At 40.9% G+C, this 23267-nt stretch overlaps 1 protein-coding gene across 1 annotated transcript in view; it reads right to left on the bottom strand.

Annotated features, from left to right (window-relative positions):
- Positions 1-227: 227 nt before the first annotated feature.
- Positions 228-23267, bottom strand: part of LOC135111484 (RNA binding protein fox-1 homolog 2-like) — a 79998-nt gene continuing 56958 nt past the window's right edge. The window contains 8 exon segments of the mRNA XM_064024803.1: positions 228-3721; positions 4050-4131; positions 7527-7780; positions 11131-11197; positions 14488-14608; positions 19368-19406; positions 21693-21750; positions 22419-22511. Coding sequence (XP_063880873.1) covers positions 3680-3721; positions 4050-4131; positions 7527-7780; positions 11131-11197; positions 14488-14608; positions 19368-19406; positions 21693-21750; positions 22419-22511 — 756 coding nt within the window. The 3' untranslated portion in view covers positions 228-3679.

Here is a 23267-nt window from a genome sequence, read left to right as displayed (position 1 = left end):
AAATTTCTTTGATGAAAAATATAGGATTGCAACCAAAATAATTAGACTGATTACCTTTGACATGAAAGCTGCATCATTTAGCCCACCCTTCACACAGCAGTCCCTCCAAGACATCCCCTGCCAGCCTGGTACATGTCTGGCTCAACCCTGACTAACCAGTGAGGTGCCTCTGTCCTGCTGTGGATCATACAGGCAATAATAAGACTATATAAAAAAAAACATATCAAAGGATGTCTTTATATTTTATTTATTATACAGAGTAAACACAGGGCAGTTTTGTACAGTACCACAATCAGGTTGAAAAGGAGCAAAAAGTTCTAAACCTAGTACTCTTCCTGTCATTACTAAATATCATTACACAATAATACAACATACAAAAAAATGGTGAAGTTTCTTATATAATGATTACAAGAAATTAACACGAACGAAACATGTTCATACTGGACGTTACGGTACACTTATTCACCACTGTGCTCAATTGGGGGACTCAAAGGAGTTTATCATTACTTTTTAATTAATCTCTCTTGTGCGCTGATTCACAACACGACATAAATGATCCATTGTGCTAAAAAGGAAGACTTCACACCTCTATTGTCTGGTTTCTTTCCTGAACTGTGAATTGTAATTAACTATTCAAGCACTTCTCAAGTTAGGGGGAGGGAGGGAAGGGGCCGGGTTGAGGTTAAATATCTCACTTACTTCAATACCTTTCTCTCACTTTTTTTTTTTAATCTTTTATGTATAAACTCTGAGAGGAGTGTAGCTGCTTTCATACAATCAAAAAATTAGAAAAGGATTGCTGCCGTTTTTGATGTCGCGGTGAGCGGCTGACTGCAATGATAGCTGCACTGACGAAAACATGGCTGCTCTAGGCTGTCTACTAAGGACTATGAGTACGTACACATTTTGCTGATTCTCCATTATGTGCGCTGGCTCAGGGCTTCTGCCTTAGTCTAGGGATCCCTTGCGTGGCGGGTAAAAGCACAGGGATGCTGCCTGCCTGACACTGCCGCCCGGACACTCTCGAACTAACACCCAAGGGCAGCGTCCAAAACAATAATACAATATGATGGCACAGGAGACCCTAGTTGAAGGACATCTTTGGTCGGGTTGAATATTTTGTTTTGCTCTCTCTCTCTGTCTCTGTGTCTTGGTCTTCCCTGGTTTCCTTCTCACATTCCATGCTGCCACCATCTCTCTCAGGTGAACAAAGTACAAGAAACATTATGCACATTTAAACTAATAAAGTGACGGTAAAAGGTAGACAAAAACTAAAATTGTATATAAAAAAGAAAAAAGCATAGTACAGAATGGAGATTTGCAGATTGGATAAATACTGATATCTTTGGTTCTGGCAATCCCCATGTAGTCAGCTTCAGTCTCTCTCTCTCTCTCTCACACACACACACATTTTCATTCTCTCTCTCTCTCTCTCTCTCTCATCTACCTATGGACAAGTCACAATCTGGAATCTACGGACACATTCCTGAAAATGCTACCACAGATTTCATGTGGGGAAAAAAAAAAAAAAAAAAAAAAAAAAAAAAAAAAAAAAAAAAAACATATTGCACCCTGTCACTTATTTGAAGTAGTATCATGCGAATAAGAAAAATAATAATAATAATAACAATAAAAAAGCAAAACATGGCAGTTTCCAAGTCAATTCACACAAGCACAAAGAAAAGGGGTCGTAAAAAACATGAACCAAAAATAATGATAATAGTTCACAGCAGAAAGAAACCTAGACCAACAAAACACTGCAAGGCAAAAATGGGATGGATAACTGCACGTCTTGGGATTACAGGGATTAAGTGAATGGCAGGTGGTGTGAAGGGCATACCAGGAGGAGGAGAGGGGAAGTGGACAGGAAAAGGATCAAAGGAAGGACAAGGGTAAGGAGGATCTGGTGAGTGAACAAGGGAGTGAGGACTGGGAGGAAGGAAAAAGTGAGGTGCAAGTGTGTTGGTTGGGGGTGATGGGTTGAGCCAGTGATTAGTTACCTGAGGGTTTGTGTGTGTGCCACTGCTCCCTTCACTCACAACGCCAGACACACATACACACGGTGCAGAAAAGCCACTGGATACAATATGTGAGAGGGAGGGAGGGAGGAAGGGATGGAGGGTGAGATTAGAATGATGATGGAAAAAAAAAAAAAAAAAAAAAAAAAAAAAAAATGAAAAAAAAGAAAAGAAAAAAAAAAGATAAAAATTAACAGCTGTCGATGAGACTTCGGACACTGATGACACAATAATATCAATAATGAATACATTTGTCATTATTTAGGATGAGCATTAATGAAAACGGCTCACAGTTTACACGACTGATCACATTGCTACTGGAAAATGCACAGAGCAAACATCCACAAGACTTATCACTTTGGGCATATGGAGAAATTGATTGTGCTGTCCACCACTAAAAACACTTTGATTTTCAACAGCTTGGTGCAAACTTACAAATATTGTACAAGGAAAATAAGAATTAGCCTACAAAACAATGTACTGACCTAAAAAAAGGAGGTATATTGGAGAACCCACACAAGTTTTTTTTGTAATGCAAAAACATGACAGATGCGTTTTAGTCCTAGAGTGTGTAAATGAAACATGATTGTCTTGGCTACAATTGATATTTTCTACAATAATGAAAACTGACTGAAAACAAATAAACTCTTTGTGACTTAGTGACTACATGTGACCTTAGACGTGGGGTTCTGCATCATACAAAAATCTCTAACACCAACAACAGTTTCATACAATGTCTTCAAATTCATGATGTTATGACATTGCATCACGTATAAAATAACATTATATTAGAAGTGCAAGCTGTGCACTTTTGAGTTTTGAAAAATTAAAAATTCAAGTGGAAGTAATAAGGAGGATGAGATTCTATAGCTAATATCAATAGGTCTATCAGAAGTCGAGATTCATAACTGGTTATCAAGTTTACCTTAGGAGTGTAAACATACACTGTACAAGTATAAGTTATATGAGTCACACTTGTCAAATGTTTCGTTGAATACATTAAAAATGCACTATGTCATTTCACAAATTTTCATGAAAGTGACCACATCTACTCTCAACATAACAAATACTTCACCGACTCAGAAATTACCTACATGGGCTGAAACTGAGGTCTCCCAAATCGTCCAGAAATTCACTCTACGACTCTTCATACAAAATGGTAGAGGGAAATGGTAACAACAGCACAGAGTCATGTGTTGGTCAGGTTAGTGTGGGTGGCAACACACACCCTTCCAGCCCCGCCACCTGTTGTACACACTGGATGCCACGCTACAGCCACCTTTAAAGCACTCAAAATTTCCAGTCTGTCACACTAAGCACTTGCTGACCCGTTGCCAGGGCCGCTGGTGGTGGGCCCAGCAGTGCGGTCACTAGAGGGCAGGCTGCCAGGAGGCCTCTGCTCCTCTCTAAGTTGCTGCTGTGAGACAGAGCCCTACAAGCAAGTAGAAGTGGGCTGTTTAGACAATCTTCAGGGTTGCCAAGATGAGTAGACTGCCGGCCGAAGGTTGTGGCGGCAGTCCGTGGGAGTATACTACAATAGATGGCTGAGGGCTGGGAGCAGTCTTTTGTATAATTATACAATCACACAGATCAACATAGTCTTTAATGAGCAATTAATAACAGCATTGTCATGTTACTTAGTGAATGCACACTTGAGGTCCTCAGTACGGTGCAAAGCGATTGTAGCTGCCTCTGTAGACCGCCTGTGGAAGGGAAGCCAAATTAGCACAAAAATTAGCCAAAGAAAATTATTACTATTTCAGACTTTTTCCTTTTCTGTACATAACACTTTACTGCAACTTCAAGTTACTGTTAAATATGCAACTTTAGTACTGGCTATGACAAAATCATATGCTCTCTAGTTGAATATTGAGAAAATAAATCCACAGGAATGTTGAACACAAAAAAGGGCTGAGCATGCCTGGGCCACCAAACGTGACCCACTGGACCCATGCAGTCAGGCTTCAGGAACACTTCAGCAGCACAACCAAACAAGACCGGCCCTGACAAAAGCAGAGCAGCAGCACTCACCCCGTAGCCAGCCACTGGTCCAATACCCGATGCAGCGGCGATGTATGGGTCAGGGTAGGGCCTGTCACTGTAATAGATCGATCTATGAACGGGAAAAAAGAGGAAAAAAGTTTTCATTAGTAAGCGGGTCCTGGAGTACATAAGATGGTCTAGCTACCCGACTAGAGAATGGCAGGCACGCCGCAAAAACTCAGGCAATCAGCAGCTTTTTCTTTTTTAGTTCCGGTGGCATGCACTGAGATATTAGAGATTTGTGAAACAAGTATTTCCAAAACTCCATCACCCAGCAAAAGAAACAATGCTCCCGTCTTTGGCATGAATAATAAAACTGTTACAGGTTGCTAGCAAAATGCATCACATCACCAACCTTGGGGTATATATAGGGTGTAATGGGTTTAGCTCTTGTGTTACAGATCATGGAAACTTTGCCAGTCATGTTTCATGTGACGTTTTGACTGACAAGGCAACAAAAATTACACAGAGAGAAGTCACAAACCAGCAAGTCAATGTTAACAAATAAATAAATAAATAAAAAAAATTAATATATATATATATATATATATATATATATATATATATATATATATATATATATATATATATATATATATATATATATATATATATATATATATATATATATATATATATATATATATATCCCATGACAACAAAAAAGTAAGATCATGTATCTGGCTAAGTATGATTTGGGAAAAAAAAAAAAAAAAAAAAAAAAAAAAAAAAAAAAAAAAAAAAAAAAAAGCAGGAGTGCTGGTTTTCAGTATATGTTGGAAAGGGAGGTTGTGATAAAACTGATGACAAGAAAGTCTTAACACTGACTGGTACTGAAGACTGTCTAATTGTCTGAGTTTTTGGAGTGACTGTGGAAGGTGCTACCATCATGCAACATGCAATAACAAAAGCTACTGAAACCAAAACATTGGTAAGTCACAATTTATGGCAAAGGTGATTATGCATAAAAAAAACGTACTGGTCCTACGTTATGATTAAAATTATGCAGAACAGGTGGTGAACACAATTTAGTTGAACAGCTATCTATACTTTACAGCTCCAAATCCACAGGGGCTGAAGAGATGGCATGTTTGTGAAGGAATCCTTTTTGCATAGTTCGGTGATCATTAAAACAAAAGATAAAACAAAGAAAGATTTTCAAAAGTCCATCTTCACCGCCCAAGTGATAATCAGCTCACACGCCCATGCATACAAACTTAGTTAAGGAGGCATTATCATCCATCATAATCATCCCCTACAGATTAAAATAATAATAAAAAAACAATGTATATAGTGCCGTGGTAAATTCTCCATAAATGATACTGTAAGCTAGCTGTCAAGAAGCACACCAAGTGACATTACACTTCAAAGGAGGTGAATTACAAGGAGGGTGAGCGCAACTTTCCCGTGGTCCACCAACCCCAGCGTTATCATGTCCCAAACACAGCTACCTACTTACTGAGGCCACTCGATGGATACCAAACATTAAACCTCTATGTAAAACCTCAAGAGGCATAAGTGAGGAAGAGGAGTAAAAGAATACAAGAGTGCAGTCATTACAGAATTATCTTGGATGGTTACGGAAGGTGCTTGTGGAAAAGGAGGAAACAAGGAGGAGAGGAAGACGCACACACAACTCACACACACTTTGTGAGGCCACACACCACCGTAACCTTATGTACACTGTTCAGGAACACCGCTTACTTCAGAAAAAAAGTAATAGTAATATTCCAAAAAGCATGCATTCAACAAGGATCTGTCTTACCAAAACTCTTTGTCATCTATCTTATTTTGAAACAATCGTGGGCTCCAATTTATGCCAGAGGAAAACTTTCACGAATCACTGACGGTTGAAAATAAATTTGTTAAATTCATGGTGATCATTTCCCTCCACTGATAATTAAGTCACAAAGGAAATACACAATATGAAATATCTGGTTCACCATTAATGAAATCTGGATGAAGCTGAGACGCACCCATTTCTCCATTATCGGGATTTCATTGAGGCAAACAATTATGAAAGAAAATATTGCCTAGAACTAACTGATGACACCTGTGATGAGTATTTCTCCACTCAGCTCCCACCAAGCCTTTCATGAATAGTCTTGGCACAGCTGTGGTTCCCTCACTCCTGTCCCTTGCTGCTGCTGGCTGCTCATCACATTATGGAAGTCTATATCATATCACTAATTTGTAATCCTTAGAGATGATCCATGAACAATCCACAGGTTGGCCTCAGTCACCTGCTGTCAAATCATGTGTGTTTGTGTCCTCACATTTAAAGATTCCTCTGTAAAACCTCACCTCATGACTTCTTACTTTCTACTTTCACTTCAGTTACTTAATCATTGCTTGCTGCAAAGCCAAACTAATATTTTCTAGTCTCCATCACTTCTCAAATGCACTAAATGCCTCAACAAACTCCATGACAGAAATAAGCAATAAATCAAGAATGATTCCCATCACAAGTTAAGGAGCTTGAGAATAGATGTGCAAGTGATGTCAGTTTTTTTAGGGGATAGGGAAGATAGACTGAAATGATTATGGCATGAGGAAATCAAAAGACTGGTAACTTAAATTGTGATCTATAGAGGTTTCTGAAATACGCACATTCCAAACACAGGTACAAGTAATCAATGTGTGTATCTGTGAGGCACATTTCTGTGAAGAATTATAATAAAGGAGTAAATAAAGTACAAGTCTTCTGGCTCATGGTGAAAATATCATCTCAAGCTACAAAAATGAGAAAAAATACACTTTAAATATACTAATGAATGTTTGACTGTTTTTGTAGATCAAAGCACATTTTCTTGAGGTGTGTTACTTGACATGGAGCAGCCGAGTGCACAGGGTGAGAGGAGGGCACCACAGCGCTGTGGGTGTGTTGGTGTGTACAGAGGAGCACTGGTGAGCAGCTTGGCATGGTACATTCGTCACTGCATCTTGCTTCACAAAACACAGCAATGATGTTCTTCACTAAGTCCTCTGAGGTTATTTGATTCAGAATGTTAAGTGAAATAAATAACAGTAAATCATAAAAGATACAATATATAATTTCAAATTATGAATTTGTTGAATTAGAATGAAATCCAAGACACTGTTCACTGTATCACAGTTACAAAAGAACTGCTTGCCTGGCCATCAATGTCATGAAGAGCACTGCCTGCATACACACCAACACAGACTCATTTCCTTATATATAAACTGAGCAAATTATCCTTCCTCACCCCATTCTGAGCTCTCTGGACTTCAAGATTACTTAACACCACTTTTATTATCATGAGATTTCCCTGACAGAATGAGAGCTGGAGTGAGTGAGAGTGAGAGTGAGAAAGACAGGGAGGTAGATGCTGCCTGGCCAACCTGGCACAGTGGACTTATGCTGGCAGCAGGCAAGCACCACCCTGGGGCAGCACTGCCCTGCGGTATGGGGCAGTACTGCCCTGCCCCAGACTGGGGACTCACCCGGCGGCGATGGTGGGGTAGGCGGCGACGGCGGCGGCGGGTTGGGCGGCCGCGGCAGCCACTCCATAAGCCCGCGCTGCGGCGGCGGTGTAAGCATTTGCTGCTGCTGCATAGCCTGCCTGTTGGGCCGTTGAGACAGAAAGTGTTGGTGTTTTAAGGAGCTGGGCGGCCGAGGCCCCAACGGCCGCTGGGGCGACTGCACCGACGGCAGCGGCAGACTGGCCCACCGCTGCTGCTGCGGCGGCAGCTGCTTGCTGTAATGAAAGGGGGTGGCTCCTTATTCATGCAGGACACACAGCCAGCGCAAGCATCATAATGCAACACTACGCCACTGCAGCGCCACACACCAAGACGCAACTCAGGACACTCTGTAAAGCCACAGTCCAACACACCACTGCCTGGTGGAGCAATTACTGCTTCACCAATTCATGGCATTTTCATGTTATCTTTGCTGCAATAACACCTCACTAATTTGTACCTCATCAAGGGGTTGACAGGGCCCTACACTGACGTCACTCACTACACTAACAGACACCAATAATAATAATAATAATAATAATAATAATAATAATAATAATAATAATAATAATAATAATAATAATAATAATAATAATAAGAATAATATACCCAAGTAAGAAAAATTATGGATTTCTTCCCTCCCTTCATCATTACTGGGGCATCACTGATACCAATACTCAACAGGAATATTTTCATTGCCTAGTTTAGCTTGTAGAAACTCTTACCTTTATTTTTACAAATAAAGCTCAACAAAACCAAGGAACTGTTGCTAGGTTACTGTATTACAATCTTTGTAGGAGAGCTGAGACTAAACTGGTTGCAAACTTTGTTGGTTTTTAATTTTGAAAACTCCCAAGCGATTCTGACTTGTTCTCTGGGTGCTCTATACAGTTTTAATTTTTACATTACTGTATCACTAATAATAATAATAATAATAATAATAATAATAATAATAATAATAATAATAATAATAATAATAATAATAATAATAAAAACCTGTTGCTCACAAAACAACTGTACTGGTAACTTCTAGAAATATATCAAGGGAGTGACTAGCTGGGAATGAAGAGGTTAAGTGCATCAACAGAAGTTTACTGATACTCAAGCTACAGTGACTTGGTAACATAGCTAAGTGTGTACACAACATACACAAAGAATTTTTGTGCCACTATCAGTCCCATATTGAATGGGATCCACATGGGCCTGGTGGAGGCTGGGCCACAGGGGTGGGTGCCCTCTTTAAGGGGCTACATCTAGGACTGGAGTCACCACCCCTGGCATGACAATGCTCGGGGCTAGTGGTCTCATCCACTCGGACACCAGACCCTGGCCGGACTCGTGACATGTGTGGCTGTCAGTAAGAGGCACACCAATGTTGTCTTGGGGGAAGCCATACAGGAATGGCACACAAAGCAAAGGTACAAATTACTGTGTGACAAAGTAACAAAACAAACACTTATAAAGTTTTACTGCTTTGTATCACACTTGCGATTTATAACCCTGGCAACTAAGAAAATTTCATAACCAAATGCATTCTTTTTCTTAATATTTAAACTTATATATTTTCAAATATTTAGAGCCAATCATCTCATCCAGATATATAACCTGATAATATATCATGTTGCACTGTGGGTCACCAGGAAAATAAAAGGTTAATAAAGGTCTTGCACAGAAGAAGGAAAGAATAAATAATCAAACACAAAGCAAGGCAACAGAGTTGAATGAGAAAGAATGAAGACAGGATGCAATCAATATTTTGTACAAAGCTGGTTGCCAATGAGGTGAAAGACATTTAAGTCTAAAAGTGCACAGTAATGAGGTAAGGGGACCTCTTGAAAACAAAAATAATAATCATAAAGATAAAAAAAAGTTCAATCAAAACAAAATTCAGTCCGGACACAGATTTTCAGAAGAGCAAGAGAAGACACTGAGCTTGCAGGACTACAAGACAGGGAAACAAAAGGGAAATTCAGTACTTAAGAATTGCACCAACACAGCAGTGAGGAACAGATGCAGCCATGCCACTCAGAAGACAAGGCACAAACAACTAAAAGACAGCTGACTTCTATAAGACAACAAAACAAAAAAAGCCCAGTATGGGACTGATAAATTAAAACAAAGCAAAGAACAACAATGATTTTAAAATATATTGACATCAGCTTATATGGTACATGAGTATGATACTCACACATCAATGGACAGGTATGCACACCTTAGTCTAAAAATGTTTTACCTGAGTTAGGTGGATTCTCCTCCTGGGTTACAGCTCTTGGAGAATGTTATGTTCTGGCATCTACTTAGGTGCTTGGGAAGGCATGCACTCACTTCAACACTACCACACAATGAAATCTCAAGTTTAATCTTAGGGATGCAGAAGCATGACTAAGAAAAAGACAGTATGACCTTGCAGACAAATCCAGACTTCCCCAAGGAACTTTTCCAGTGCCAAAAAATAAGGATATGAAAAAAGCCCAAGTGATGCCAGCAGCCCGGAGGCTCAAGTCCAAGTATCTGGCAAGACAATGGAGGAGACAATGCAGCAAGAAGCAGAAGACGACAGGAGGAGCTCGTGAAGTGGTTAAGATGTGGTGGGCTGCGCTAGGCTGTGAGGTTGGCAGGCAGCTCATGCTTGGCCACTCCCTTTCAATGGACTACCACAGAATGCTAGTGCAATACAATGGCTAGAAAAGCAGGCTCTATGTTTTGACTCTTGTAAGGAAAGGGTCTACAATTCATCCCTGAACATAATGCAGGGGTTTTAAAAACTATTAAGCTGCTTTTCTATTCCCATTGGCATGTGAATTAAGAGAGGAACTAAGGTAGTACCACATTCCTTGACAATATTATGCAGTGTTCATTACATTTAAAAAAAAGGAAAGCCTGCACTCAGGAAATTGCCAGTGAAAATCATACAAGATTATGTCAGAAAGGAAAGCACACATGAAACATTTCAATTACCATCACATACTTGGACACATTGCCTGAGTGCAGGGTTATGTCAACTGCAGAAGTCTTCCAACACTACAGAGTTACGTGTTCTAAATAAATGGCTGAAGGATCCTCACAAATAGCAAGTATCAAGTGTACTATGATCCAGCTAGGAGAGAGACATCCAGGGGGTGGAATATATTGAGCTCAGGGAACTTAGTTAAAATGTGTTGCTGTTCCAAGCTAATGTAAGGAGGGGAGGGGGCAGTGTGGCTGGTAGCAGGAGGAGCCTATTGAACATTCACGTGAGTTAGTTTATCCAGGGGAGAAGGAGAGAGAGAGAGAGAGAGAGAGAGAGAGAGAGAGAGAGAGAGAGAGAGAGAGAGAGAGAGAGAGAGAGAGAGAGAGAGAGAGAGAGAGAGAGAGAGAGAGAGAGAGAGAGAGAGAGAGAGAATACATCTAGTACTTCCCTTGTTACTATGATGTTATGTCAATGGAACACCAACTTTCCTGGGCTAGTGAAAGTATAGCATGGACCAGGCTGAGGGGCCAGCTCACCCCTGGCCAAGAGGAGACCCAAGGCCACTTGCCGATCAGTTTTGTCAAGTGCGACTGAGTGAAAACTGGTAAAACTGACAAGGCTGCACTTTCTACTTACTGGATTCACCTGCAGAGGAGTTGCCGTGGCTGCCTGGGCTGCTAGGAAGGGGTCATAATATACTCCGCTGGAAAAGAACCAAAAATTTGAGCACCACAACCAAGGGAAAGATCAGTTGTCCAGGATAAAAATATTCAATAATATACTCTCAGCATAATTATATATATGTATAGATATATACAACCAAGTTACATGAGAAGAGTTGTTTAAGTTAACCCTGATCAGTAAGGTTTTCATATTATAAGTTAAAAGATGCATTCTTTCTTTTTTATATTTCAAATAGGACTAATGTGTCATATGAATGCCTATGCAAACAGTTAATGAAATAAAAGAATAAAGGAGGATGGATTTCAATTTGCAAATGCAGGAAACATGATGGGAGTCAAACAGTGGCTGCAAGTATACTGACCAGACAGTGTCCAACATCTCGCACTTGGTAACCCTCCTTGCTATTAACCGCCGCTGGTCCACTGAGGGATCTTCATGAGACTTAACCGCTACCAACCAAGAAAACTCCTCTATTTTCTATCTGGCAGATGCTGGATGTGCCCAACCCAGCTTCACTAGTGTATTTGAACTAGACAATCCACACGGCTTAATCCTCAAACCAATCACTACTTACCCGCGGCTGGGAGGAGAGCAATCCAGGTGGTCCTGATCTAGCTCCCAGACCACAGAATTGGATTAATGGTCTGACAGGGTCTCCCATTAAGCCAAAGAGCAGTGCTGGGTCTAGTTCAGTCAATGAGAAATCCTTAATCCCGCAACACCTATGAGGTGTTTTGCAAGACTTAAAGATTTGGGAAGGTGTGGTCTGGTGGGGCTGTCAGAGTGAGGTCTCAACGTCTGTCTCAGTCGTAAGTTTAGTTGACTATCTACCACCCGGGGTTAATCAGTGACTTATTAGTTCTCTAAAAAGCTCTTAATCCTCATGTGTTGCTTTAAGTGAAAGAATAAAATCCCTATTAATCTGAATGCAAAGTACACAGAGAGGGCACAGGAAGTTATAAACAATTAAAATACATTCAAACTTATTTCCAAAATCCCCAAGCATAAACCGTGCTAAATGCGTGTGCAGGATAAATCCAGAGCATAGCACACATTCAAGTCAACAACACAGAAAAAAAAATCATCTACAGCTAGGTTGGTCTGTACGCAACATACTAATGGTGGCTCGCTGTAGTTAAGGAGTACATCTTGCTAAACCCAAGTTGTTTGGATGATTTCATGTCAGCCCATCAACTAATCAAGGCACCTTTTTACAGAGACAAATTACAAGCTGAATTTTGTGAGGATGACTGTGCACTAACAGCAATCAGTTGAGGGACTCCCATAAATTCTACATCAGTGTAGGTGGTGGCTGGCCCAGCGCAATGCTCCCTTACTAGAGCCATAAGTAATGATGATACACAGCATTAGGTCCAAAAATAAACCTAGCAGTCAATGTCACTCCCAACAAGAGGTGAGAGGTTAAACACATTCCCAAGGTGTCAGCAGCATTATGTAATGATCTAAACAAAGAGTTATGTCCAAAAGTGAGAGTTGCCTCTGATGCAGGGCCAGAGGTATGCCAAGTGAATGAGTGATGGCTTCAGCCAGGGTCCTTCATACTTTCTATTATATATATATATATATATATATATATATATATATATATATATATATATATATATATATATATATATATATATATATATATATATATATATATATATATATATATATACATATAATGCTTGCACAGTATTTTTTTTTTCTCAATAAAAAAATTTACACATTAGACTAAAAGTTTTACAAGAAAATCTATGTAGTGAATTGGTTGCTGGTTTGCTTAAATGTCTTGAATATCTGAAGTGGAATGAAAAGTGGCAGAGACAAACCTTCTCTGTGAATGGACGTATACGACACAAAGTGAAGGATGCTTTAAGCTTCTCAAGCTGGGGAATATTACAGTTTTTATAGGTGATTATTTCTGTCCCCCTTTGAGGAGGATGTCAGCCCAGAACATACGCAGATAGCATCAGACTGACAATTTCTAGAGGGAAGACAATAATGATAAGGTGGTGAGCCTTTAATCACATGTGGGCATAAACCTTTTGTGTTGAAATTACCGAACATTCTTCAAATATAGAGCTTTACACAAAGAACTGTACTGTGCAATTTTATATATATATATATATATATATATATATATATATATATATATATATATATATATATATATATATATATATATATATATATATATATATACTCAAATGATAGAATTTTGAAATTCTAATGAATGGGATATATATCAATGGATCTACTGATGTATCTTTCATATACTGGAAGTGTCTTGATATTGAAACCGTTTTGCAAACCAATTTTAATTCTAAATTGGAAACAAACTTAGCTGTTGAACAAACAGTGCAATCTGAAAGGTTACTCCATTATTCCACAGTGAAACATACAAGATATCATATGTACTTGAAAATTGCTGCTTATTTCCACAAGAGGTGAGGAGGCCAGTGTGTGAGCTGACTTGGGTGAGAAAACATAGCATAATCACTAATATTTTTCTCTGGGTGGCATATCCTCTGGGGGACACGAAGGCACAACTCTACTCACAACACTACAACCCCAGCTAGCGTGTCCCCAGCAGTCCTGGTCACAGCCGTGTGGTGGCAGGCGTTAGTCTTCTGCGTGGCACACACTTGTGGCCAGGATGCCCCGTGACAGCACTAGTGGGCCACACACCAGAGAGCAGCCAGAGGCATCTCCTCACAGGGTCCGACGATCCCACCGCTATTAAAGCGGGGGTTCGTCTCCATTATGGTAACCTACCTACCCTTAGGGGGTCAAGCGGCAGACAGTGTGAGAAAATGACAAATGCTGGCTCGGGTGACTTACTGAAGAGGAAAGTATGAGGGATAGTCAGGATGGGCTGCAGGACACTCCTCAGGTAACACACACAGTCTTGGCATCTTAGTCCACCCCTTGCTCCCAGGATAAGTCTGGCTCCCTGGCCCCATATCCTGAGGTGCTCAGGATGGTGAGGTGCATCACAACAATAAATTTTTCCCTAAAATTCTGGTTTAGCAATGTGCCTTTCTATGAGGCACCAAGTGCTATGGCCACACTGACAACTGAACACTACAGGGCTGACAGGAGGCTAAGTGAAGGCAGGTGGCCGACAAACAACATTTTGAACAGTGACTGATGAAGAAAGGTGCACCAACATGGTGGCAGCAGCAGCAGCAGCAGAGCCAGAGCGAGATGACAACACCAATTCTGCCACCACTGCCACTGCCGTTCCTGCATGGTGTCCTGAGGAGTGTGGCGCAGCTGCTGTTCTCGTCTGGTACTGAAACTTACGGTGTGTAGCCATGCAGAGCTGTGGCGGCAGCTGTTAGTGGGGTGGGATGACGTGCAAGGGCAGTGGCCGGATACGTCCGAGCCCTGCCACGCTGGATCGCAACACCTCGGAGGGCCGCCGCTGGAGGCATGCAAAATGATCAACATTCATTACAGGCACAACTCACTTCAGACGGCAGGCACGGGACAGCAGCCTCTCCTGGTTCCAGAGGCCCGAGGCTTGCCAAACACGCTAAAGGGACGGGCTATGCGGGTTCCTGGCTCAGACACCACACCAAACCACTGACACGGGAGCATATCTCCTGTCCTCACACCTCCCATTAGTCTTTGGCTGCTAATGGGAGGTGCCTAAGTCTGTGAGCCTCTGAATTCTTAGCTTTAATCTTTCATGGTCTACTGTCTTTCTCACACTATAGATATTTGTAAGTTCTGATAAGTACACACACAAACCTAATTCACATAAATCAACATGATTAGAACATGCATACTCAATATCTATTTACAGTTATGTTATCTGCCCTCATGGATGCATACATGGAGCATGAGCAACCCTATGACACATCCATCACACCATTGTGGCATTAGGTCTTCTTAAGCTGCTAGGCTTCGTTGAGGTAAAGTAATTACCAGTGGAGGCGTCCAGTGGTGTACATCCCATTACAGTTTATCATCATGTTCTAACAGATGCCTTTCCATTCCCAACCAGCCAAACAGAGGCAGGAGAAAAAAATTTTAATTGCACACTTCAAAACAGACAAAACAAAAATATTGCATCAAAGCTCAGCCTAACATTAACTTCTGCATCTTTTGCCAAAGTAAACCAATGTAATACAGCAAACACACACAAACACACACGCGCACACCCTCTAGCATTGCTCCTGATGCCACACTATACATCCCCGCTGCGGTGCCAAATGTCAACCATTTCCCCCCCCGATGCCTCCATGTGAGTGGCTCTAAGTGTGGTGTAACAGGCCCTGGGTGGTGAGTAAGGTAGCCTCGGGCATCTGGTGAGGAGAAGACTTGCTGCCGGAGCCCATACTTCCTCCAGGGCCAAACACTAGCCAAGCCTTGAATCACAATCCGACATACGGTGCAGGCTGCTACAGGGGTTGAGTGCACTCTTCAGTATGTAGTAGCTAAGATCCATGGGGGGTTGCAACACAAAAACAGTCCATAGAGTGGAGTCAGTAAGGGGGGTCACCATCAGTGCGACAGCCACAATGAGCGTGGCTGCGGAGGGGGCCAATCCACGCAGAGGGAAGCAGTCCAACCCAGACAGATGAAAGCGTCATCTTAAGGTCAAAATCTACCCTAAGCACAGGAGGATGAGTGTTTCATAATGTAAACCACAGTGAGTCAGTGGTTACTTCTCCACCATAGCACTACAACTAAGCATGCTCCACGTCCCATAAGACACACAATTTCTTCACGTGAATCATTACTGTGATTTATATCAGTCCCGTCTCGTTCATTTATTAATGCAGTCACGTAAAACTTTTAGGATTGACTGAGTGAAGGAATATCTACAGAACAGAGCAAATGAGCTGGCAGTTTTTAATGATTCATTTAGTTACTCGTCCATTCACTGCTGGCGGAGGGAGGACCGAGCCGTGCGACAGGGGCTGTGGGATTGCAGCACTGCTAGGGCCAGCACTGCAAAGCCCAGGGCTCCCGCAAGCACAGCAGGTCCAGCCACTGCCTGCAGAAGGACGCTAGAGCCTGGGTAAGTTGCCGTGAAGAGAGGGGGAGTTTTAAGTTACTTACTTTTACGATGCAGCGTATTCATATCCGTGATGCCTAATGGCCTACGGAAACTGGACAGGCAAGTTTAAGTGACAAACCTGTGTGTTTTCTTTTGTACATTTAAAGAGTGCTGTTAATTATGAAGAGTTAACGAAAATAACCCATTCAAGCATAAAAACAAGAGCTGGGTAGTGACCTAGGTGTCAATTGAAAAAGAAAATAAAAAAGTAAAAAATATATATAAATGAAAGAATTCAATACCAGTCAGTATTAGGACTGTCTAAAAGGAATGGCTATGCTATTTATATATATATATGTATATATATATATAGTATATGTATAGAGAAAAATAATAAAATCATTATCAAACAGTGCAAAACTTTGGACTACGGAAACTGTGGGACAAACCAGCGCGTCGCCATTACTGCCGAGCGGGCCCCCAGTTCCTCCAGCGCTAGTTTTTGGTCGTGTGCTAATAGAGTAGTAGCAGTAAGTAATAGATCAGGTGAAACAGACCATTTCAAGCCAAGCCAATCTAACAGGAGTAACGGAGGTCGGAGCCGAAACTAGGACTACTGTACATTAAATAGACGAGGTTGACGTCAACGAGCTTTAGCAATCTGTCTGAAGGGGCAGGAGGGAGTGAGGTGCCCGGGGCCCCCCTCCATGGAGTGTGTGGTAGGGTAAGAATGTAATTAACATTAAAACAAAAGGGTAAAAATTCTCATCACCGATGCATAGTAATATTATGGCAGAGAGAGAGAATAATGACGATTAATTCATGTCAAGTGCTAATAAACCCCATGCAGAGGAAAGTGCATTCAACCACAATAGCCAAGTACCTTCTACCACTCGCCTTTAACATCGCACCACCGACACCAACTAAAATAAGGAAGAAGGGTAACATAAAAAGGCACTTTAATATATGTACTTGAATTCAGTACTTAATAAACACCCTATTTTTATTGTTATAAGTATCATTCCTTTAAAAAATCAAAGGAAGATCTATTTGCACATCTGTTACCTATGTGATGGGCAACATTCTTCTCTCATTTTGGGAATCACTCCAGTAATGCTTGTGTTAAAGGCGAAAGAGAGAAGAAATCTTGTTCATGACCATACTCAAGGCTGCTACTGTTAAGCTCTGAAGTGATTACAAAAAGCAACATCTTTTTATTGATTATTAAACTGCAATTCAACTGACAGTAATAGTAAATCAATATCAATGAAAAGTAATAAAATTATCCTTATAATATTGACAATCTATGGCTCAATAACACCAAAAAAGTACTCAATACAACATCTAGGAAACCACATGGACAGTACAATAATTATTATCTTTTTTCTCTCATTAATGGATATTTTACACTCAACCAAGCAAAGAGAGATTGATCAGTCCAATGCCTTGGTGGGGTTTGCTTGCTGTCTTATTGGACAAAACACTGCAGGCATTCCGCGTCCAGGAGGAGTCTGAGCAACAGGGAGGCCCAAGGTCCACAACAGAAACGCGGTCCAACCAGTAGCACTCGGGTCATGCTAGATGCAAGTCCAAACCTACGAGCCAGGAAAAGTCCCGTCCAAAGCCAACCAATCAAGTCATTCAACTATCTAGGTTTTATCGATATTTACCAGCTCAAGCTCGAGAGACCACCACACTGACTTGGTAAGGCGCGTGTAACCTGCGTGTGCCGTTCATGTGTCTAGCGTGGGCTTTTTCGGGCGTCTCTCACTTCAAACTAACCCGCTGGAGGGAGAGTGAGGTGGGGTATCAAGAGAGTGCGGCTGCTGGCTAGTGATAAATAAGTCAATCCAATGGCAAAGAAAAACATGGTTCATCACTCCTCTACTAATGATTATTATTATTATTGCTCGTCAGCTCAAGGTATATTACAATGCAGTGAGTTTCCACTAAGACAACAAGCACAAAAACCCACAGGAGTAAAAAATCCAATGGAAGATACAGGCACCACTTAGACTAAAAGGGGTTCTAAAAGAGAAGAAAGAGAGGTGGAGGAGGAGGGTGAGGGTGATGTGAGAGACACAGAAAGCAGAGGATGAAATATGAAAGGCGCATGGACAGGTAAAGCAGTCCCCAGTGCAGGCCAGGCACTGTGCATTACTCCACTCCTGACTTAGTACAGAAAACGCAAAACCAAACAAAACAAAAACCAAACTAAAACACAACTTTGTGATTACAGTGGTAACCATGTGGTGGGTGAATATGCAAGATATATATAGCATCATCTAAGACAGTGCCTGAGCCAACTGAGGTCGAAGCACTGGGCTCATGCTACCCACAGCTCCACTTTACACCAAGGATCAACGAGAGGGTGAGTGACGCGTGTGTCAAGTTAAGCACCTGGACCTCTAGTTTGCTGCTTGTGATGTTATAATGACTTGCACTGATTCACCACTCGAGTGTTCCAACTAAACGTCCAAGTGCATTCTATCAAGTCAAGAGTTCACTTAATTATTGCAGTTTTAAAAAAAGGTCTCAATAATTAAAACTAGTTGATGCAAACATACATAAACACAAAGCAAAAGCAAAGCCTCAGTAATATAGAACACTTAAGATCTAGAGAAGTGGCCAGTGTAACACTAATCTTTTTTAAACATGTTTCAATAATAAGAATTAGTGCATTGCTTCTGAGGATTTAAAGAGGCATATTATCTATATTTTTTTCTCTTTTTGGTTCATTTGTTTATATAATACCTCTTTTTGGTTTGTTTCTTTAATATTCTACAGCTGTTTACTTTCAAGACCAATCTGCAACAAGAGGTGAGCAACTCATGTGAATACAGAAAAACGGGCGTGAAAATTCTCTGCGTATTTAGTGCTAATGCTTATTTATAAAAGGCCTTGAAAAAAACTGGTAGTTAGAGCACAGAAGGTGGAAAGGTGAGGAGGAATATGATACTCGCAGGTATGCCAAAGCAGGACGCAGTGCCAAACATTACATCTGCCTGACAACACTAGGACGGCACTAGTAACTGCCAGCAGAGAAAACTGGCACTGACAGGGAGGCAGTGGCTGCAGGTGTGACGTGTGGCACTGCTGAGTTATGGAGAGACACCAAACCAAACACCCATGACCAACACCAAGAGAATGAGCTAAATCATTAATTTTCGCTCACCCACGGCAGTTGGCACCATTCCATTTCTAGCGAGTATAACTAAAAGGTATAAAAGAAAAAGGAAAACTAAATAAATACCAAATCACACATGGTGATTGACAAATATCAATCAATCAGTCACAGAAATTAACACATGGCATGTCCTTTGGTATAGATCTAAGAACACTGTACAGGTAAAATTTCTGTATACAACCCTGAGGTTATAATGACTAATGAAACATGGGCTCATCAACAACACTGTCATTCACAACTGAAGAAAGCCACAATGCCTTGCAGTCAACAGCAACAGAAACAATACAAGGAATTAATGAAAACCTCCAAGCTGACTTATCCAGTACAAGAAATGTACTTCCAAAACCTTACATACATACAAAAAAAAAAAAAAAAATAATAATAACAATAAAAAAAAGAAAACAAAAATCATTGCAGCTCATAGTGGCTCTTTCCAGCACTGTTGTTGACAAATTAGTTAAACTGAAATAAGAAAATAGAGTAGACCATAACAAGCTGGTTGACTACACAGGAACAATCCCGTGAGTGCTTCAGGTGAGTGAGCAACACGGCAACACATTCCTGAGTCTTACAACTGGAAGCTAGAACATAGAGACTAACTGTAGAGGTATTTTTCACATCATTCATAAAAAGGTGATAAAGCTTTGTCTTTAATAATAATAATAATAATAATAATAATAATAATAATAATAATAATAATAATAATAATAATAATAATAATGAAAATGAAGGTGTCTTGTCTACCTTCTTGAGCACTTCTCTCTCTCTTTTATATTTTTGTAAATTTTTACAGTGATGCAACAAATTGAAAGCATTTTGCAATTATATCTACATGGAGGCAGTTAAAAAACATGTAAAAATTTGTCTAAACTGGGTCCTAGTTAGACAACAGTATCAATTCCATCATCAAACTGGCAGTGTTAGACCATGCTGTCATTACTTAGACTAGGAAGCAACATTACTGAAACCCTAAGAAGTGCAAAGAGAGCTCCATACACTGTGAGATGAAGGAGAATGAAGGAATTAAAAGCCATGTGGAATGAAAAGGAGGAGGAGGAACAGGAGGAGGAGGAGGAAGGAAAAATAAGTCAAGAAAATAGGTTCACAGGAAAGGGAGGGTTAGATTAATTTATATATATATTGATGAAAGAGGATTTGGGGAGGAGGGGAGTAAGAGTAGAGTAGGCATACCTTAGTAGTTTCATGTCTGTGTTTTGACATGCAAACACCACATTCATAGGTCCCCAGAGCAGTGTGGGTTGTGTGTGTGCAGTGGTGTGTGTGTGTGTGTGTGTGTGTGTGTGTGTGTGTGTGTGTGTGTGTGTGTGTGTGTGTGTGTGTGTGTGTGTGTGTGTGTGTGTGTGTGTGTGTGTGTGTGTGTGTGTGTGTGTGTGTGCATTTAGGTGTGCATACAAACTGGTCATAGCCACATCTTTGCACAGTTAGGAGGCTGAACTGGGTGATATGCAAGTAAGTTAACTGAGTGATGCTCTGGCTAAACATCTTTTTATACTTCCTGTGCAAAGGATAAACATTGTACATCTTGAACCATTATCTGTTTGCTACAACCCCAATTGGTCACATTAGCATGCCACTTCTATTTTAAGCATATTCATTCCATTAAGCCACAGATAAACAGGCATAGATATATATATATACGTATATATATATGTAAATATATATATAGGAGCATCTATGTTCAATCTAGTGTCCGTCTAACCACCTCAGTAAACAAAAATCACCGAGTATATGCATTCAAGAGGAAAAAACAATTGATCCAATCTGCAATGGCTACTGAGTACAAGTAGTGAACACAGCTGAAGGTACCACAGTGGTGTTAAGTGAGCATGTCTGGCACTGTGCCGTGTCTATGTCTCTGGTGGCCACAGTGAGCATCACTGCGCTGCATCACTGCGGCGCCCCACGGGTGGCTCCCTGCCCTCCACAAATCGTGGTGAAGCAACTCAAAAGGGAAGAAAAATACCCCACTCAGTCTAGGGAGAGACACAGCCTGGGGAGTCACAGCGAGGGATCAACACCCGAACCTACTGTGGAGACACTGGAATGCGCTCGGTTTACACAGGGAAAGATAAGGAGGAGCAAAGGGAGATGAGGGTTGTTCTGGTGTCAGATGAAGCAGTCTCTTGCAGTGAAGGTTTTCACAGAGAGGGAGGAGGGAGGTACAGATGGGAGGGGAGGAGGGTAAAGAGAGAGCAAAGACAGGAGCAGGAAAGAACTATGGTAGTATGTGTGGGCTGGGAAAGAGCGCACACAGTCACACACACGCGCACACACAAAGTGGCCACCACTCACCATTTGGGACTGCTGCTGCCGGCTTCTTGGTTTGAACTCGGGCGGTGGCATTGTTCACCTGTGGTCATGTATAACAGAGCAGGTAAGCAAATCTATGTGGAATCTGAGAACACTAAATGTCTACAAGTGCTGTACTTTTAAATTTCTCCTTAAATTTTAAATGACAAACAAATTTTCTTGAAGTTTCTAGAGAGAAGAAAAGATTTGTGATTCATTTACTGTCAAAAGATATGCACAATACATCTTTTGACTTCAATATGAATGGCCTACTAAGAAGTATATTAAGCCTCAGCTCATGACACCTAGCAGGCCTCTCACTCCATGCTTGTGTCAGTCAGGCAGTGGAAGGAAGGCCACATCTCGGAGGCATCTGGCATCTGATTCTTTGTGGATATCAATCTCTCTCCTTACAACTGATGGCTTATGAAATGTACAAGCATGAAGACACACAAATAAAAATGTGTGCACTCACAAATTTATTTCAGCCTTGTGTAGCCCAGGACAAAGCTCAATGTTCCACTAAGAGATAAATGCCAAATGGAGTATGAGAGAGAGAGAGAGAGAGAGAGAGAGAGAGAGAGAGAGAGAGAGAGAGAGAGAGAGAGAGAGAGAGAGAGAGAGAGAGAGAGAGAGAGAGAGAGAGAGAGAGAGAGAGCAGTGGGTGGGGTCACTGTGGTGTGTGGGTGGACAGGCCTTCCTAACTCTTGGCCAGAACAACACTTTTACCTCAATTTTGCGACCCTCGACAACTGTGCCATTGAGGGACTCCCGGGCACGGTCTGCATCTGCGGCTGAGGCAAATGTCACAAAGCCGAACCCCTGAAAAGGTTGAGGAGTGTCAGAACATGTCACTGAACACCTATAGGCAAGTACCAGTTAACCCTTTCACTGCGACACAAAACAATTAGCAGCACCAAAAGCAATGCGTGGCCTTTATAAGCATCTACAAGAAAGTTACATTTTGCAATTTCTTCCCAGTTCAAAGATTGGGTGTGGCTGTAGAACAAGTAAAGATGTCTCAGAGTTAGAGGATATTAAGGGAAGGTGTACCTACCAAGTGGCAGTCAAAGGGTTAAAAGTAATGCACAAGAGTACCTATGTGAACTGAAGGGTTGAATTGTTTCTGTACGGGTTCTTACACTTCATACATGAAGCACAGAATCAGGTAGACAAATATATGAGAGGCTAACATTCAAAGTAAGCTAAAAAAAAAAAAAAAAAAAAAAAAAAAAAAATTTACAGCAGCATATGAATGAAATGAGTTGGGGAAAAAATTAAAACAGGTATCTGCATTACAAAGATGAGACAAAATGCATTAGTAAAAAATAAATAACCTTTTACTGGTATGGTTGTCCTTTGCTTGCATGAACACTCAGTTGATAAAGAGGGAAAAGGAGGTAAATTTTTTACTTTGAAACTACAGGAATACTAATGAGTGTAGCACAAAAGTAATTGTAAGTGATTAAAGAAGAAAAATTATCTAACTTTGAAAAGAGTAAGCTAATCCAGAAACAACTTCAGTCTTGGGAATCAAATAATGCCTTCTGGAGCAAAAATAAAAGGAACATTAAATAC

Source organism: Scylla paramamosain, chromosome 22, assembly GCF_035594125.1.
Source record: "Scylla paramamosain isolate STU-SP2022 chromosome 22, ASM3559412v1, whole genome shotgun sequence".
Classification (NCBI taxonomy): Eukaryota; Metazoa; Arthropoda; class Malacostraca; order Decapoda; family Portunidae; genus Scylla; species Scylla paramamosain.
Note: the sequence above shows the minus strand (reverse complement) of the source record. Positions and strands in the feature narration are given on the sequence as shown.